This window comes from Orycteropus afer, unplaced genomic scaffold, assembly GCF_000298275.1.
Source record: "Orycteropus afer afer isolate SDZICR_OR568_19922 unplaced genomic scaffold, OryAfe1.0 scaffold00094, whole genome shotgun sequence".
In the NCBI taxonomy this organism is placed as follows: Eukaryota; Metazoa; Chordata; class Mammalia; order Tubulidentata; family Orycteropodidae; genus Orycteropus; species Orycteropus afer.
In genome coordinates, this window is record NW_006921681.1 from 1396810 (window position 1) to 1415813 (window position 19004).

A 19004-nucleotide genomic window follows, 5' to 3' on the forward strand; every position below is an offset into this window, starting at 1 on the left:
ATTTAGACATACCTAATTGTTTAGCTTGTTCACCCATCTATCCGTCCATATACCCATGTTTGCTTTCACTGACAACTCAGTATTATATATGCAAAGGGGTTATTAGAGCAGTTTTAAGTTTACAAAAAAAATCTCACAGAAAGTACAGGGAGTTCCTAAATGTCTCCTCTGCCCACGGAACAGCGTTTCCCCTATTAGTAACAACTTGCGTTCCTGTGGTACGTTTGCGACGACTGATGAGCCAGTGTGATACACTGCTGTTGTTGTTGTTCAGTGCCCCTGCGTCAGCTCTGACTCGTAGCAACCCCATGTACAAGAGAACGGAACTCTGCTGGGTCCTGGGTCATCCTCATAGTCCTTGTGCTTGAGCCCATCGTTGCAGCCACTGTGTCCATCCATCTTGTTGAGGGCCTTCCCCTTTTTCACTGACCCTCCACTTTACCAAGCATGGTGTCCTTCTCCAGGGAATGGTCCCTTCTGACTACATTCTCGCTTCTGAGGGGTATTCCGGCTATATTCCTCTGGGACAGATTTGTTTGTTCTCCTGACACTCCATGGTACTTTCATCATTCTTCATCAACACCACAACTCAAAAGCATTACCTTTTCTTGGCTCTTGGATACATCATTAACTTAAAAAAAAAAAAAGGCAGTTGCCATTAAGTGGACTGATGGTGCCTCCATGTGTGTCAGAACCTCATAGGGTTTTCAATGGCTGATATTTTAGAAGTAGATGCCGGGCCTTCCTTCTGAGGAGCTCTGGGTGGATTCAAACCGCCAGCAGCTGAGCGTGTTAACCATTTGCCCCACCCAGGGCATCACTAACCTAAGTTAATAGTTTATATTAGTTTCCTCTTTGTGTTATAATGTCCTCCGGGTTGCTGAAAGCAAAGAGGACTTCAAGCACTTACTTATGAAGATCAAAGACCATACATTCTGAGGGGGGCTCAAGCTTGGCTTCAGCAAGGACCAGAGGGAAGGCCCAGGAGGCTGGGAGGGTTGTCAGAAGTGGAAGCTTCTGAAACCCTTCCAGGCTTGCTCATGGACTGTGATGTAAGGCTGATTGTTATAGTATAATATGATTATTCTTATACACAGCCACCCTGTGTATGAAGAGCAGAACTGTGCTGCACAGGGTTTTCAAGGCTGTGATCTTTCGGGAGTGGATTGCCAGCCCTTTCTTCTGAGGCGCCTCTGGGGTGTTCAAACCATCAACCTTTCAGCTAGTCATCAAGCACTTAATCCCTTGGGCCACCCAGGGACCCCTCATTGTTCTAGAACCCTGCTGAACAACAGGCTGTATTTCTTCCTTGGGCCAGGCCTAACCTGGATCTTTTAAGATAAGCCAGGAGGTGTGATTGAAGGACACCAGGAGACCCAGAGCAGGCAAAAGACTTGGGACTTTCTCTTCATAGCTGTCTCATACCCTGATGGCAAGATAGTGTCCTCACAGCGTCAGCCTTGCTGGCCTTTCTTGGGGCAGGAATTACTGGCAGTGGGAGGACCACTGGAAACATCAGGCCTGGTGGGCAGATAACTCCTTGTTCCTTGTGGCAGCATTAACAGCAAGCTGGCCCAAGGCCTGGACTGAGACTTCCGGTAACTTTTGCAAGCATTCCACGTTGCCTTTGTCTAATCAGTCTGTGACTTAATAGTTACAGTCTGTCCAGATCATCTTTTTTTCCCAAGAGAAAGGAAAACAAACATGTTGTGATTGATAGTGATCAGTGCTAGGAGGCTTCCGACCAGGAAAGAGGGCCTGGGCCACGGTTGTTCAATGACCCCTAGGGTTTGGGATCGAGAAAGAGGATGATCCATCCTGAGATGGAGAAGGTGGGGAAGGAGGGTTTGAGAGTGTCGATCGACTGATCTGCTTCAGGCACACTTCAGACTCTCCTTGGGCTGCTAGAACACAAATACCACAAGGGGGTGGCTTTAAAGAACAGAAATTTATTTTCTCGGTTCAGGAGGCTGGGTGTCTGCATCAGGGTTCTGGCTGTACGGAAGGCTCTCTCTGTGTTGGCTCTGGAAGGGAAGATCCCTATCCCTTTCAGCTTCTATAAGTCTCAGTTCCTCGGTTCCTTGGTGTTTTAGTTACTTCACGTTGCTCTAATAGGAAATACCACAAATGGGATGCCTTTAACAAACAGGAGTTGATTCTCTTACAGTTTTGGAGGCTAGAAGTCCAAGTTCAAAGTGCCAGGCTCTAGGGGCTGGGTGAAAGCCCCTCAAGCTTGGGCTTCAGCTCTGTGTCTTGCTCTTGGCCCACTGAAGCTGGAGGCTTTCTTCACTCAGGCAGCTGCTGGCTGCTGAGGCTGGCACATTCAAGGTCGACAAGTAAAAACGTCATGGTCCCAATATTACCAAACCACACAGCAGGCCATTGATTCAAGTCCCATTAATAGTCCCAAGATTGGCAGACAACATGGCAGATTGTTGAATAATGACTTGGCTACATGCAGGATTCAAGCGTGCCAGCAGCTACAGACCATTCCTAAAACTTCTCCTTAAATACAGGAAGCAGACCACATTCCCAAAGGCAGCTACTCAGCTGCTCCAGTAGATTCCATCATGGAGTTGATTGCCAGTCTCATCATGAGGAATACTACATCCAGCTGCCCAGCCACTCAACCAGGCCCAGCCAAGCTGACACACAACCTTAGCTATCACACTTGGAGATCTTCATCACCTCTCTGTGCTTGCCTCTGTCTAATCTTTTTATTGCTGCCAAGTGATTAGGTTGAGGACCCACCCTACACTGATAATGGCCTCATTAGCATAAAAAAGAAAACCCTGTTCCCAAATGGGATGCCCCCAGGTACAGGGGCGGGGATTCCAACACATCTTTTTGGGGGGCACAGTTCAATCCATAACAACATGCAAAGTTCAAGAGGCCCATGAAATGTGTAGATGGACAAGGTGGTCTGAAGTGGGGGGCCAAGTGTGAGGGGCTGGATGTGGGGTCCAGGTCCAAGCTAGGGAGAGTAGCAGCATCTGGAAGATGCATGGCCTTTGACCCCAGGGAAGCACACAGGCTCACCAGGGTGTGAGTGAGCATACAAAGGAGGAAGGCTGGATTGTGGCCTGGGACACCCTGACATTTGGAGGTGGGGTAGAGGACCAGGTCCAGAAAAGAAGGGTGAGAAGGGCTTGGCTGGTGAGGGATGTTGGCATGGGTGTATGTCTGGGAAGCCACTCTTGGCTTTCTCTTTTTGAGAAGGGAGTGGTCCACTGTGCTAACTGCCAGTGAGTGGTCAAGTCAGATGAGGACAGAGAAACTGCTGGGTGGTAACATGGAGGTGGGAGCACTGAGGCCTGAGGACAGACGAGGGGGGGCAGGGACGAGGCGGTAGCTGGGGAAGCTAAGCCCTTCCTCCCCTCGGACGAAGTGTTTAACTTTTCAAAAGCTTCCTCACAAGAGGCCACTGAGAGGCCAGCCAGCGATTATGATGCCCATTTGCCACATGAGGAAACTGAGGCTCAGGAGGAACTCACCAGGGCCCCCATAGTGGGGTACATAATGAGGGCTGACAGAGGCCGGGGCTTGGTCCTGCAATGGTTTCCTGTGGTGGGCTTGAAGCCAAGCCAGGTCCAGAGCTCCTACCAGGACCCCACCCCTCTCCTCAAAGCAGGTAGGCTCCTCACAGAAGAAATGATGCCCATTTTCTGCCTGACCCATGCTTGGCGGGGCACAGCACCCAAGCCAGCAGGGCCCGGCCTGTGGCCAGTCCTCCAGAGGCCCAGGGAAGAGGCATCTTAGAGCCAAACAGTGGCTCCTCTTCCCAGGCCGTGTTGAGTGCCAGGCTGCGGCAGTATAAAGATGTTCTTTCAGACCTTGTGGGCGGGAATGGTGCTGTTCACCTCATTTCATGGGTGGGTTTGAGAACACAAAGGGACAAGAGGCAAAACCATTGCACAACCAGGGAGGGAGAGTGCTGGGCTCACCCCAGGGCCCCTCACAGAAGAGCCTGGGCCCCTTGTAGTTCCTTAGTGCCCCACATCCCACCCCCTTCCCCGCCATACACACAGAGCTGACCACATCAGCAAAGCAGGCCCCCTCAGTTCTGGCAGGTTGCCCAGGTGAGTTCTGTGGAGAAAGGCAGTGGTCCATTCTGTGCACTGGGGGGTGGGAGGCACAGACAGACAAAAGGCAGGAGGGGGTGTGGACATGACAGTTGAGGTCACACAGACCCAGACTGAAATCCTGTCTGCCTCTTTCTCATCTGATGACCTTAGTCCTCTATGCCTTAGTTTCCTCATCTGTGGAAAGGGAACAACACTAACACCTATATCGTGAGTTTGTTACAAGGCCTAGATGACTAGATAAGAGACTGGCCATTGTGCTCATTCCAGTGCTTGTCAGAGAACATTCACTTAGCAGTGGCTGCGATTATTATTATTAAGCTCTGCTAGCGTAGTGCCTAAGGCACTTGACTGCTAACCAGAAGGCTGGAGGTTCAAACACACCGGCCATTCCTTGGAAGGAAGGTTGGGCAATCTACTTCCATAGTGATACTGCCTTGGAAACCCAAGGAGGGGTCACTATGAGTCGGGTTATCACTACCAAACAAACAAACCAGTTGCCATTGAGTCAATTCTGACTCATGTAAACCCTATGTGTCAGAGTAGAACCGTACTCTATAGGGTTTTCAGTGGCTGCGTTTTTGGAAGTAGATCACCAGGCTTTTCTTCTGAGGTACCTCTGAATGGATTTGAACCACCAACCTCTTGGTTAATAGGTGAGTGTTAATTGTTTGGGTCACTCAAGGACTCCCATCATTATTGCTTTTATTGTGATTAGTTCATCTCTCTAGTGACAGGAGCACAAGAATGCCCACCATTCTTCCTGCCTCAAAGCCAAGGAAGAAGATAACAAGGCTAGAACCCCATTCCTACCCTAGCCCTTCACCCCATGTCTGGGGTGTCCCAGACTAGAGGCTTTGAGTCTACAGTGGGGGTCATGAGGGGCAAAAATACTAACAGTGATGAGTTCGGCCAGTTACTGACTGGTTATTATGGGCCAGGAGTGCACCTAGCTCTTCACCTGGGCTGAGTCATCTGACCCACACATCACCCCTGGGGGTCATCAGCATCTCCTAGACTCACTGCTACCTTCTTGAAGCTCTCTCTTCACTTGGCTTCCAGGATGTCACCCTCTTTTGGGTCTCCTCCCACCTCTCCAACTTCTGCTTCTTCATCTCTTTTTTTTTTTTTTTTAAATTTTATTGTGATTTGGATCACATTTACAGAGCAAATTCACTTTCCATGCAGCAGCTCACATACACTTTGTCTCATGACATTGACTGCAATTTCCCACAATGCAACAGCTCCCCTCCCACTTCCTCCCTATAGTTACCTCTTCCCTGTGTCCTTCCCTCCTATGCACTCCTGCCCCCTGAGCTGTCTCCCTGTGCATACACAGCTCTTCTATTCTCCCATGATTGATCTCTGCAAGGAGTGTATCTTCCTAATGTAAATATTCAGCTCATATGCCTGTGTTTTGTTTGGCTGGAAGGTACAGGAGTGGGTTCAATTCCAGACCTGAAGGTCAGCTAGGGCCATAGTCTCAGTGGTTCCATCAGGCTCTATCAGACGAGCCAACCTGGTCCCTTTTATTTATTTATTTTTAATGATTTTGAGTTTTGTTCCACTTTCTTCTCCTACTCTATCCAGGATCTCCTACATAGATCCCCCTCCAAGTGCTTGACAGTGGTAGCCAGGCACCATCCAGTTCCTCTAGTCTCATAGTTGGACAGGCTGAGGGTCACATGGGGTACTGCTTCTCCATTTCCTCTGCTGACCCTCCTTTTCTCTCTGACTGCTCACTGTTGGAGGCTCAGGCCCAGTCCCTGTTCCAGCATCATCCACTCCCTGTACCCCAGGGCTCTCAATGTCCCCTCTGGGCCAACAACTAGTTGCATGTGTGACAACTAACATAATGGTTGGCGGTTTGAACCACTCAGTGATGCCATGGAAGCTCTGTTGCCGTAACGATTACAGCCAAGGAACCCCCTATGGAGCAGTTCTACTCTGTGACATGTGGGGTTACCATGAATTGGAATTAACTCAATGGCAGTGAGTTTGGGTTTTTGGTTTGGTCTCGTCCTCGAACTCTGGATTCATCACCCAGCTGCCTGCCTGCCTGCCTGTCTTGCTCCACATAGGTGTCCGAAGGGCAAACTTCCCCCAGCCAAAAGTCAAATGAGATTTTCCATGGTAAGATTTCCCTTCACAGTGAGAAGCAACTCCAGCCTCCAGTTGTTCTCACGCCTCATTCACTCACATCCTGTCTGTCAGTGGATCTTGGGCTGCCCTTGGGAACAGAGCTAGAATCTGGCCCACCCTCCCTCCAAACCAAACCCAACCCAACTCCATCGAGTCGATTTGGACTCATGGCAACCCTGCAGGACAGAGTAGAGCTGCCCGGAGGGATTCCAAGGCTGTAAATCTTTACAGAAGCAGACTGCCTCACTTTTTCCTGCAGAGCGGCTGGTGGGTTCACACTCCACTCCAATGTTTGAGCTAGCAGCCGAGTCCTTTACCCACTCTTCCACCACAGCTTCTTCACCCTCCCTGGGGCCCTGTTACCCTTCCCTAGGTTACTGCCACCACCCCTACCTGGTCTCCCAGCTGCCTGCCTTTGCCCCTCGGCTACTTACTCTCAACAGAGCAGCAGCCAGAGGGACTGGATTTTGGATCCATTTTCTCTGCTCAGAATCCCTGCAGACCCTCCCAATGGCCCTGGAGGCTCTGCACAAGCCACTGCCACTCCTGCGTCATCCCTGTGCTCTTCAGCCACACTGGCCTTCCCTTCCCTCTTTCCTGGAGCACACCCTACCCTTGGGCCTTGAGATTTGCTGCTCCCCCTGCCGGGAAGTGTCTCCCTGCACCGTCCAGGCCTCCCAAGCTGCCTCCTACCAGCATCAGTTGCTGTGGAGTCAATTCCAACTCAGGGCAACTCCACATACATCAGGGTAGAGCTGAGCTCCACAGGGGGCTCTAATGGATGACTTTTCAGAAGATTGCCAGATCTTTCTTCCATGTCACCTCTGAGTGGACCCAAACTCCAACCTTTCAGTCAACAGCCAGGGTCATTAACTGTTTACACCACTCAGAGACTCCTGCCTCCTTATAGTCTCTGCTTGTGCCTCATCTTCACAGTGAGGCCCTCCCTGAATCCCACCCCCGATCCCTGGTGTTCCCTCTCTCCTGTCCCCACTTTATTCTTCTCTAGACCACTGATGGTCATGTGACCACCTGAGCAATTTTCTTTTTCACTTTTATGCAGCTGTTTATTTAATATTCGTTTCTTTATGGCCTGTCCCTCGTAGCTGGATACTCACCTGCTCTTTGTTGAGTGCGTTGATCCCAGTGCCTGGTACACAGCAGGCACTCAGTGTCTGTCAGCTCAGTGGACAAATGAGCCCTAAGGAAGGGACTGCTGTTACTCCAGGCACAGAGAGGTCTAGGCTCTGCCCTGCAGCCTCCCTGTCTCCAGAGCCCATGCTCCTTCTTATCACTCAGAGCACTAGATGTGGATGGGCTTGGGCTCAGGGACAGTCTGGGAATGCCAGCTAGGGGCCTGGTAGGAGGGTATGGCCACCACTGCCCCTGCTGGCCCAAATCCTGCCCCATGCCAGCTCCTTGGACCCAAGCTTGCTGGCTGGGTGTTCTTGGGTCACAGACACCTGTCAATCAGGTGTGGGGAGGACAGGCTCACTGTATGTGCTTCTTGGGCCTCCCTGAGGAGCCATAAGGGACCCTGGGGCCCTGGCTGGTGGCTTCCTCCAGGCTCCGATCCACAGGACCCCAGAACTCAGTGTACCTTGGTTACGGGGTGAATAATTCAGGCCGCTGAGTGTTGGTCATGAAATATTGAACAGGCTGTTACTGACGCACCGGCATAGGCATGTGTGTGCGGGGGCAACACAGGCACTGGGGCGTGGAGACCAGTGGCCATGAGCCGGGATGTTCCTGAGGAGAGGCGTGTGGGTGGGGGCTCGGTCGGCCTTGTGTGCTCCTGAGCACGCATTCTGCTCTGACACGAGTGTGGTGATGCAGGACAGCCAGGACTGGCCGCTGCTCTGCCCCTGGTGGGAGGAAGGCCAGGCTTAGTGTCAGCCCAGCAAATGGCAGTTCTGTTGTCAGGGGATGGATGGTACCCATGTCAGAGAGGAAAGAGAGGGCAGGGAGGCTCAGGGGTTGGGCAAATGGACAGAGACCAGGGTTGGAAGGACAGGGAGAAATCAGCTGGGGACGGGGGTGGAGGTGTGTGGGGGAAGGAGAGGTTCACACAACCAGGTCGTGGGAGAGGAGCCAAGAAGGTGGGTGAATGGGCAGATAGAGGAGTGGCTGGCCTGCTGTGATGCTGGTGGACAGGGGCTGGCAACTGAATGAGTGAGTAAAAGAATTGATGGACCGGGGTGGGTGGATGGATGGATAGTAGGAGAAGGCTAATGTGTGGGAAGATGTGAAGCTGGATCAAGAGTTGCCCTTCCTGGGGCGGAGAGGGCTGACCCAAGCACCACAGGACGTACTCCCCCACTTTGGCTTTGACTTGATGGTGAGAGTGGTGGGCAGCTCCTGGGTCTGGGCCTATATTTTGGCTCCACCTAGTGTCTAACTGTGGTAACTACATCCTGGGCTGCCCATTCCTAAACCAGGCCTTAAAATCTGAACTCACTGCCATCAGTAGATTCGGACTCACAGTGACACCCCCCTCCCCACGCCGCTGAGTTTCCCAGGCAGTAAATCTTTACAGAAGTAGATTGCCCAGTCTTCCTTCTGCAGAGTGGCTGGTGGTTTTGAACCGCCAACCTTCTAGAGGCACCCATGTAAAGTCAAAAAAAACTGAGGCTCACACTGTGGCCAGGCCAGTGTCTACTCCCATAAAACAGCCCCTGCCAAGTTCCCCAGTCAGGACAGCTCCAAGCTAGACCCCAGGCAAACCCCTGGGACCAGATCCCACCCCCTCCTCATTCCATTGGTTGAACCCTCTGAGCGCCTGCTACAGGCCAGGCTCTGTGTCAAGCAGTGGTGTGACCCTGGGCAAGACACAGCCTCTGAGCCTCAATTGTCCTTCAGCAAAATGGAAATGATACTAGGGGTGAAAACCGATGGGAAAGTACCTGCCTGCTAGCATCGCGCTGCCCCACATGAAGTGCTCAGAAAATAGTGGCTACCCCGTGGGGCTGCCAGACTTACAAACAAAACGGATGCCTATTACATTTGACTTTCAGTTGAACAACGAATAATTTTTTAGTGTAAGTATGTCCCAAATGCTGACACCAGCAGTGACAGTGGCTCAGTGTAGCTGAAAAAGTAGACAGAGGCCAGGTCACTGTGGTCCTTGTTGTTGTTGTATGCCGTGGAGTTAGCCCCAACTCATAGCGACCCCTCCTTGGGTTTCCGAGGCAGTATCACTACGGAAGTAGGATTGCCCAACCTTCCTTCCGAGGAGTGGCTGGTGGGTTTGAACCGCCAGCTGTCTGGTTAGCAGTCAAGTGCCTTAGGCACTATGCTACCAGAGCTCCTGTGGTCCTTGTAGACCTTGGTAAAAAGGTAAGAAACTCAGAAAGATTTGCATTTTAGAAAGGAGGAGGCAAGCCAGAGGATGCCCCTGAGGGAGGCAGGGCAGTAGCTGAGGGCAGAGGGAGTCCGGGAAGCAGGAGCCCCTTTGCTCAGCCCTCTCCAACTCACGCCCCCAGCCCTTGTGGGCTTCCTGGACGGGCCCAGGGGAGTAGGAAGGCTTGGAGGGGAGTGGGAGCTGAGAGCCCATGGAGCTGTATCTCTGCAGGGGAGTGAATGCCCAAACCAAGAATGGTGCCACGCCCCTGTACCTGGCGTGCCAGGAGGGCCACCTGGAGGTGACGCAGTACCTGGTGCAGGAGTGCGGCGCGGACCCGCACACGCGCGCTCAAGACGGCATGACCCCGCTGCATGCTGCGGCACAGATGGGCCACAGCCCAGTCATCGTGTGGCTGGTGAGCTGGGGGGACCGAGTGGGACCGGGCTGGGGCCTAGCCGGCTTGGGGAAGGTTGGGCCTAGCCGGCGAGGTCATCATGGAGGGCGGGGCTAGGAAGGGGCTAGCGCCCAACTCGTGTCCCTCCTTCCTCCTCCCACTCCCGCCCAGGTAAGCTGCACCGACGTGAGCCTGTCAGAGCAGGACAAGGACGGCGCCACAGCCATGCACTTCGCGGCAAGCCGCGGCCACGCCAAAGTGCTCAGCTGGCTCCTGCTGCACGGCGGCGAGATCTCAGCCGATCTGTGGGGCGGGACCCCGTTGCACGACGCCGCTGAGAATGGGGAGCTGGAGGTCAGCACTGGGCACGGAAAGGGCGGGGCGGGGCACGAGGGGACTCGGCCAGGCGCGGGAGGGGTGTGCGGGCGCCCTCTGCTGGCGCTCTCAGCACAGCACAGCCACTGGGGTCCTCACTGCGTGCCCCTACAGTGCTGCCAGATCCTGGTAGTGAACGGTGCCGAACTGGATGTCCGAGACCGTGACGGGTACACGGCCGCCGACCTCTCGGACTACAACGGCCACAGCCACTGCACCCGTTACCTGCGCACCGTGGAGAACTTGGTAGGTCCCAGGCGCTCCTCCCAACTCACCGCTCTCGAAGTGGTAGATGTCTAGATGTCGTTACCCCTTTTCCCAAGGAGGAGACTAGGTTCGGGAAAATGAAACCCTTTGCCCGCAGTCACATAACTATAAGTGCCTTGACCACGACCCCAGCCCAGTTCTTCTGGTCTCATGGTCATATAGGGTGAGATTCGCATGGTCCACTAGTCCCTTGGAATAATTGTTTCCATGCATCTTTGGTTTTCTTTATTCTTTTTTGCTCTGGACAAAGAGAGACCCATTGTTGCATCTAGATGGCCGCTTGCAATCTTTTAAGACTCCAGTTGCTACTCACCAAAGTAGAGTGTAGAATGTTTTTTGTGTAGTATGTTATGCCAATTGAGCTTGATGTCTCCTGCGACTGTGGTCCTGAGCCCACAGGCCCAACTACTCACTCCTTCAGGGTAGCTGGCTGTGGCCAAGAAGCCACCACAACCTTGCCTTGTCAGCTCTACTATACACCCAGACAGGTCACACTGTTAAGTGGCGGATCCTGGATGGGTCCTGGGCACCTGACTGAGGCCACCTCCTCCTGATGACTACACTACAGTTTACTTACTTCATGGCTATGTTATAATGGGAAACCCATGTTACTGTTTTTTAATTGTTTTATTATGGTTGGACAGCTGAGAAGTAACTTCCTGGGACCTAGTGTGGGTGGCTCCAAGCCAAGGACCCACCCTATCTAGCATACTGTGTTTGGGCAGAGGGTGACTTCTAAGGTGCCTTCAAAAGGACACTAGCCAGCTCCAGGGGCAGCCTGGCCATAAGTAGGGCTGGAAAATGAGGTGTGGAGGAGAGAAGGTGGGATGGCTAACCCCCGTCTGTGAGCACATGGGGCTGGCCCTGGTTCTGAAAACTCCAGAGCACAACAAGGCCCAGGGATGATAGACTGTGGTGAGACCTAGGGAAGAACTTCCCTCCAGAAAGGGCTCCCCAAAGGCAGTGGGTGACACAGGAGTGTCGTTTCACCAGGATCTCCAAGCAGAGGTAGACACTGTGAAGGACACTTCTGCACCAGAGATGGGTTTCTTTCAGCTGATTCTGTTAAGGGGCTTGGTGGTACCAGCGCCCCAGGGCCCTCCAGCCCCTCCCAACAGCCTCCACTATGGTGGCTAGTGATAATACCACAAGCACCACTCACTGAACTCACAGTAAATAAATAGCAATGGTTGACACATGTAGCAATTACTGGGTGCCAGGACCTGGCACTTCACTTTAAATCATTTTCACAACGAAGTGTAGCAGGTAGTGTTATACCCATTAATGGATGGAGAAACTGAGGCCAGACAGTATTAACTGGCTTGTCCAAGGGGACACAACTAATAAACGGTGGAGGTAGGGTTCAAAGCCAAGGCCTCACATTGCTGAGTCCGAGCCCTTAACCTCTGTGCTCTACTGCCTGCAGAGGTCAGGGCTGGGTGTCCCTGCTGCCCACTACTCTCTGCTAAGAAAAGAGAATTCTCTGGCTGCTCCAAGCTCGGTTCTATGACTGTGCCTTGGTTCATGGGGTAGGCAGCAGGGCTTGGCTTCCCTGAACTGAGCAGAGTGTGGAAGCCCTGGCCCCCTCACCCAGGCGGGCCCAGCTGCAGCAATGACAGATTCAAGCTACCAAGAATGCTGGCCCAGAAAAGGCAAACACTCCCGCAGAGCCCCTAATTACAGGGCCAATGAGCGTGGCCGCCAAGCCGTTACCTGGTGCCGGGCCTGCTTCCCACTCCCGGGGGACCTGTGACACTTCTCAGGCAGGGAGGGGGCGCAGGGCAAGGAGGAGCAGGCCTGGGCAGGAGGCAGCGGAGAGAGCAGGCTTGCCGGCAGCAGGGACACCATGGGCAACGTAAGCAGGGCCCCCACCCCAGCCTGCTCCCACAATGGGAGGAACAGGCCTTCCGGCAGGGGCTCACATGCCTATGGGGGATGGCAGGCTTGGCAACCTAGCCTTGGGCACCAATCAACTGGGCCACCTAGACCCCCTTTCCCCAAGGGCCGCATCAGGAGATGGAGCTGGGCTGTTGTTGGGAGGTTGCCCCAGGTTGGGCAAGGAGACAGAAGGGATGCTGGCCAGGCAGTGGGGCATCTGGGCTTCTCCGAGTTATGGGGAGCCCTGTACCCCTCTCCAAGCCCCAGCTGCTGCAAGTGTTCTTACCAGCTGCAGCGCCAGAGCCTCCTCCCCTTAGATACTCAGCACCTTGAAGAGGAAAGAGAGGGTGACATCAATGACATTCTCCCCCAGGGTCCCTTTCACCCCACCAGTCTCTCAACCCTCTGAACAGGGAGGAGCCAGTGGGAGTTTCCCAGGATCCTGTAGTTCTAAGGCTGGGGGGCTGGGCTTGAATCTTAGCTTAGGAAGAACCTGGGAGACCCTACAGTGATGGGGAAAGGAAAGCTAGAGAGAGAGACATGGTTCACTGAGGTTGCACAGTGAAGGCAGGCCTGAACCCTGGCCAATGTGCAGCTGGCCAGGGGGCAGGGGTGCCCTTACACCCTCCTCTCTTTCCTCCCAGAGCGTGGAGCACCGCGTGCTATCCCGGGACCCATCCGCTGAGCTGGAACCAAAGCAACCAGACTCGGGCATGTCTTCGCCCAATACCACCACGTCGGTCCAGCCGCTGAACTTTGATCTCAGCTCACCCACTAGTACCCTGTCCAACTACGACTCTTGCCCCTCCAGCCACTCCAGCATAAAGGGTCAGCGCCCTTCCCGAGGTGAGTGAGCTGGCCTGGGAGGAGAGAGAGCAGGCTAAAGCTGGACCCCTGGGCCCTGAGGGCCAGCCCCAGGCTCACTGGTCATTATGACAGCCAGAGCCACCCAGGTCACCTGCTGCCTTGATCACCCAGGAGGGTATGCTCATGCTTGTGTGTGCCCATCACAAACACACACATACAACCACACATATCTCTCCCCCACAAAACCCACACACCCCCCACACACAATTCTTTATGTCACTTTCACACATGCAAAGATTTCCCAGGCCTTACACAAGCCTACTCATCCTTGAGAGTGCACACGTGTAGGTGTGTACACACTAAAATAAAGATAGGAACACCCCCTGTCTTAGTGTCCTGAGGCTGCTGTAACAAATGACCACAAAGTGAGTGGCTTTAAAGAACAGAAGTTTATTGTCTCACAGTTCTGGAGGCCTGATTCAAATCAGGGTCTCAGCCATGTCGATTCCTTCTGGGGACTCTGAGAAAAGGACTGCTCCCTGCCTCTCTCCTCACTTCTAGGGGCTGCGGGCAATCCTTGGTGCTTACATTTGCACCTGCTTTGTTGTCACATGGTGTCTGTGTCCCCGCCGTGTGCCAGTTCTCCTCTTTTATGAAACACCACTCAGAAGGGTTTAGGATTAGGACTCACTCTGGTCCTGTAGGACTTAACTGAACATCTTCAAAGAAAGATCCTATTTTCCCCAAACAAAGTCACATTCACCAGTATAGTGGCTAGGACTTCAACTTATCTCTCTAGGGGACACAGTTCAATCCACAACACCCACACATATGGAACCATGTAGATACACACATAGACCCACTTACAGGCATCCACTCTCCATTCCCACACCACAGATGTGCACGTGCATACACACCCCATACCCACAAACCAATGCAAATACACATAAATGCAAAGAATCATGTGCACACGTGGGTACACACTCACAGATGCACACACAATGCACAGATTCTCTGGTAGAAGCCCAGGCATGCGTGCACACACACAGACTGACCACGCCCTGGGCATGGCCAGCTGTCCACCTGCAATGCCTGCTTCCCACCACCAGGTGGTGACCTGCAGAGCTGGCAGGGGTGCCCAGCAAAGGTAGGGTGTGGTCATCCGTACTCCCTGCCACCCAGCACTGCCAGAGCTGCCCAAAGGAGCTGCCCCACAGGCACACCCTGGAGCCAAGGCCTCCTCCAGAGCAGAGTGCTTGGGCTTCCCCCAAAGAACGCAGGGCGGGAGCACTTCCAGGGCCACATGGAGGCTATACTCAGTAGTGCCCCGGAGCCTGCCTGGCCCCTTAACGAGTTGTTTTCAGGCAGGGAAGAGTCTCAGTCCCAGGGGACAGCCTTTCCACCCTCGCACCCACCATCCCTCTGTCCCCAGGACTTCCCAGCACAAGGACTGCAGACATTCAGACCTACATGGACATGCTGAACCCGGAGCTGGGCCTGCCTCAGGGCAAGATGGGGCAGCCCACACCTCCACCACCACCCAGCTTCCCCCCGCCACCTCCACCTCCAGGCACGAAACTGCCCCCACCCCCACCGGGCTACCCAGCCCCGGGACCCCCCATGGGCCTCCATGCAGCTGACATCTATGCGCAGATCAAGAACAAGCTGCGCCATGTGGAGACAGAGGCCCTTAAGGAGGTACTAAGCCCTCACCCTGCCTCCCATTGGTGAGACTGGACTTGGACTGATGGGGGAGGTTGAGTCCGGCATGGGAACTGTTGAGGGTGCAGTGCCCAGCCACCTGGGTCTGGATGATACTGGCTGAGGCTCTGGGTGAGGGGAAGGGAGAGAAGACAGGGGCGGGTCTGGAGCACTCTGGGAGTCCTGGGCAGGAAGACCCAGAGGGGGCCTTGGAGTGACAGCCAGAGTCAGCAAGGCTGGTCTGGGAGCTGGAAGGACAGCCTGCAGACCACAGATGGCCAAGGGCTGGCCAAGGGTGGTGTGGGAGCCCCTAGGGCCCTAAGGAGCCTGGCCTTCTTAAGCAGAAGGCTTACCATCCAAGACCAGAGCTGGGTAACCACCTCACACAAGTGACCCAGGTGGGAGTGGGGTGGGGGGACATTGGGCTGCCACAGGGACCTCGCCCCTACCCCCTGGAGCAGACCTCAGACCAAGCTCTCACATCGGTTTCTCCTTTTATCGCCGTAAGAGGCGGGACTAGGGCGGGGACAGCCTAGGACAGCCGACTTTCCCAACTTGCTGTGTGTGCCCTGCCAAAGCCGCGGGACAGGTGGCGCGGCCAGCAATCCCTCCCCGCCCAAGAGCTGGATAACCAGGCTACGTGGTTCCCGCAGCCCCTCCCGGGTGTGTGCGTGCCGAACTTCAGGCTCTCGAGCCGCTCCACAAAGGGTCCTTTGTGCTGCCGCCGCGCCCCTCGCGCTCGTGTCCCGGCCGCGGGCGGGACCAGGGTCGTGGTGTCCGCGCCTCAGAGGCTGCAGGGGGTGCCGGGGGCGGGCTGGCCCAGAAAACAAATCTCGCGGTGTCGCGTTTCCTGCAACGTGAGCCCGAGCAAGAGAGTCTCGGAGGGTCGGGGCCATGGCCCGGGATGCACAGGCTGGGGGTGGGGCAGCGGGACAGCCACTACCAGGTCACTCGGCCCTTGGCCCCGCCGTCTCGCGTCCCTCTCCCTGCTCCGGGCTTAGCAGGGGACAGCCGCGACGGGGCGGGCCACAGCGCTGTCACCCGAGCCCGCCTTGCCGCCCCTGAAACCCGAGGCTGGGGCACGGGTGTTGGTGTCGCTTACGTGGATGGCGATGGTTTCCAGATGCGGGAGGGAAAGGGCAGGGACGCGACCCGGAGCTGGGGCCAAGGTTTAGGGGCTCTGCTGCTGGCAGCCTGGCCCATCTTCGGGCTCAGGCTGGAGGAGGGGAGGAATGAAGGATGGAGGGCTGATGCCCAGCGCCCAGCTCAGCCCTCTCTCACTGGAAGGGGTGGGGTGCAAGGGCACATCTGGCCCGCTGGGCGGGCGCGGCGCAGCGGCCAGGTGTGGCGGAGCAGTTGGGCCCCCGTAGCATCCCTAACTGCGGGGGGTGCCTGGGATTGGCGGACCTTGGGTGATGTCAGGCCGACCGAGCCCTTAGGGCGGCTGAGCGCGGGCGGGTGCAGGCCGGGCTGTAACCTGAGAGGAGGGATCAGGTAGCACAGGTGTCGGATCCGTGCCGCCCCCACTGCCAGGTGCACAGCGGGGGCTACCGGCACAGTTGCAGGTAGGAGCGGCCACAGCCCTGGGCTGGGTGGCCGGAGCCCTGGGCAAGCGGGAGCCTAACTGGGCACGAGCTCTTGCGAGGTGCGGACGGGACCCCAAAGGAGGGGGCTCGGTGGAGTCTTCAGGCCCTCTACCTGGCTCTGGCAGCCGGGAGTAGGGTACGGCGGCGGCGGAGGCCTTAGCGCCGGTCCAGCCCGGGCCGGGAGCTGCCCCTTCTCGGGCTCCCCCTGCATCTGGGCTGGGCCACCCCGCCCCTGGGCCCGCCCCTTCTAGCCTCCATGGGGGCACCTATGCCCCTTGGCCCGTGCCCAGAACCTCACCCTGTGGGGCCAGCTGAGCCTGCCCTGTCGCTAAGGCCCCCCTGACCCTCGCCCCATCCTGGCTCTGAAAACAGGAGGGCCTTGGAACGCGACGCGCTGTGCCCCTCGCCAGCCAGAGCCCGGGAGGTGAAGGACTGGAAGAGGGGGACAAGGGGCGGCTGGGCGTAGGTGCCCAAAGCCCACCTTGCCCGCTGTCTTCCCGCAGCTGAATTCCCGCGACGGCCGCAACGGGCTGCGGAGGCAGGACTCCGACCGCAAGCCCCGCGCCATCAGCAAGCAGCCCAGCACGGGGGACTACTACCGCCAGCTGGGCCGCTGCCCCGGGGAGCCGCTGGCGGCGCGCCCGGGCATGGCGCACAGCAAGGAGGTGCGTGCCCGCCAGCCCGCGCTCGCAGACCGCCTGGGGTCCGGCCGCGCCGCCCGTGGCTCATTCGCGGGCCCCTCTGCTCCCCCGCAGGCGGCGCTGCTCTCCGGGAACCACGTGCACAACGGCTGCGTCGCCGACCCCAAGGCGTCCAGGGAGCTGCCTCCGCCACCGCCGCCACCGCCGCCTCCCCTGCCTGAGGCCCTAAACTCGCCGCCGCCTGCTCCGCCTCTGCCTTTGGAGGGCGCAGGCCCCGGCTGCGGACAGCGCCGCTCCTCCTCGTCCACCGGCAGTGAGTGGAGCGGGCTGGAACCGTGTGGGGCGGCGCCAGCCCGGGAGAGGGAGGAAGATCTAGACACCGCCCCCCATCCAGCTTCGACTGCCCTAGTCTTTCCTCCTCTCTTCGTTCTTCCCGCTGCCCCTACTCCTATGGGGACTCGACCCCAACCAAGGGAAGTCTCTGAGCTGCTCTAAGGCTGTTTGGGCTTGCCTTGCACCCAGGAGGAAGGGCCCACCAGTTTGGAGGCTGGTGTTTCTGATGAGCTGGTGCTGGAGGGAAGCTCTAAGAATTGGGAACTAGCTTCAGGAGACCAACCTTCCTGCTCCACGCTAACCTCTCTCTTCCACTTTCCATTTCTTTCTCTGGTTTTTCCAAGTGAACACAGACCTGAGCCCTTCTCAGGAACTTTTCTGAGCTACAGCCCTCCTAGGGGCCCTGGGCCAGACAGGGCCTGGCTATGAGGACAAGGCCAGTGACCCAGCACAATTCCCCCACTTCCTGGCAAACCCCTCCTCATGCTTTTATAAGAGTTAAACTGGCAGCCAGGACACCTGGTCTTTTCTGTAAGTGTCTGCCTGCCAGGGTTCATTCCTGGAAGACCCAGGAGTAGGTAGATTGAGAGCACTTTGTAAACATTGGCAGGCGTGCCTTCCTCACTCAGCCACTCTGGACAGGGACTACACTTAGCATCTTCCAAAGCTTTGTTTCCTTGGCCAGGATTGCAAAGGCCCAGAGTAGGACCAGCTGGGATCCCTGGGGTTTCTATGGAGTCTAGTCTCTGCAGACCAGAGCCCCTGGGAGCATGTATACAGCCAACTGAGCCTCCAGAAAAGCCTGCAGCCCATGCCTTGCTCTGGGGTAAGCTGCTCCCTCCTGCTGCAGCCTTCGGCAGGGCAAAAGCTAAAAAGACAAAAATAGGCTCTGGGCTTCTCCAGAACCCCTCCCAGCAGAGCTTGGACTGGACTCCCTACACCAAGATTGAGGTCCTGGAGGGAGGGGCAGGACCCTCAGGCAGCAGCACACCTGGGCATTGGACAGACTCCCCTTTCATCTCTCCACCCCTTCGGAGCCCCAGAGAGGCTACAGCCGGGGTCTGATGTGTGGGGAACCTCCTCCTCTCCCCTCCCTCCGGTCCTCCCTGGGACTCAGCCCTCTCTCACTGTCCCTTCCTCACCTCAGTGCCCTCCCCCTCCTAACTTCACTGTCGCTTCTCTCCTCTCGGTCTCCTAGAAGTGAGAATCCTGAGACACAGGAAGAGTGAGTAGCTCCGTGTGACTTCGGGCTGAGGCTAAGGCGCGGGGCAGGGGGCAGAGGCACGTGCAAGAGAAGGGAGGCAAAAGGGCCCTGAGCCTCGAGGAAAGGCAGGCGTGTCCCCTGTACCCCACCACACCAACCATAGTGCACACCCATGGTGCGCAACCACACAGGCTGGGCCCCCTGTCGGGTTTGCCTAAGGAAATGATCCGGCACCAGCAGCTGGCACTCCT

At 56.1% G+C, this 19004-nt stretch overlaps 1 protein-coding gene across 1 annotated transcript in view; it reads left to right on the forward strand.

Moving 5' to 3' along the window:
- Positions 1-19004, forward strand: part of ESPN (espin) — a 36811-nt gene that overhangs the window by 9857 nt on the left and 7950 nt on the right. The window contains exons 3-10 of the mRNA XM_042781193.1: positions 9796-9982; positions 10133-10315; positions 10451-10582; positions 13126-13327; positions 14721-14986; positions 17079-17240; positions 17331-17529; positions 18748-18774. Coding sequence (XP_042637127.1) covers positions 9796-9982; positions 10133-10315; positions 10451-10582; positions 13126-13327; positions 14721-14986; positions 17079-17240; positions 17331-17529; positions 18748-18774 — 1358 coding nt within the window. The remainder of the gene's footprint in view (positions 1-9795; positions 9983-10132; positions 10316-10450; positions 10583-13125; positions 13328-14720; positions 14987-17078; positions 17241-17330; positions 17530-18747; positions 18775-19004) is intronic.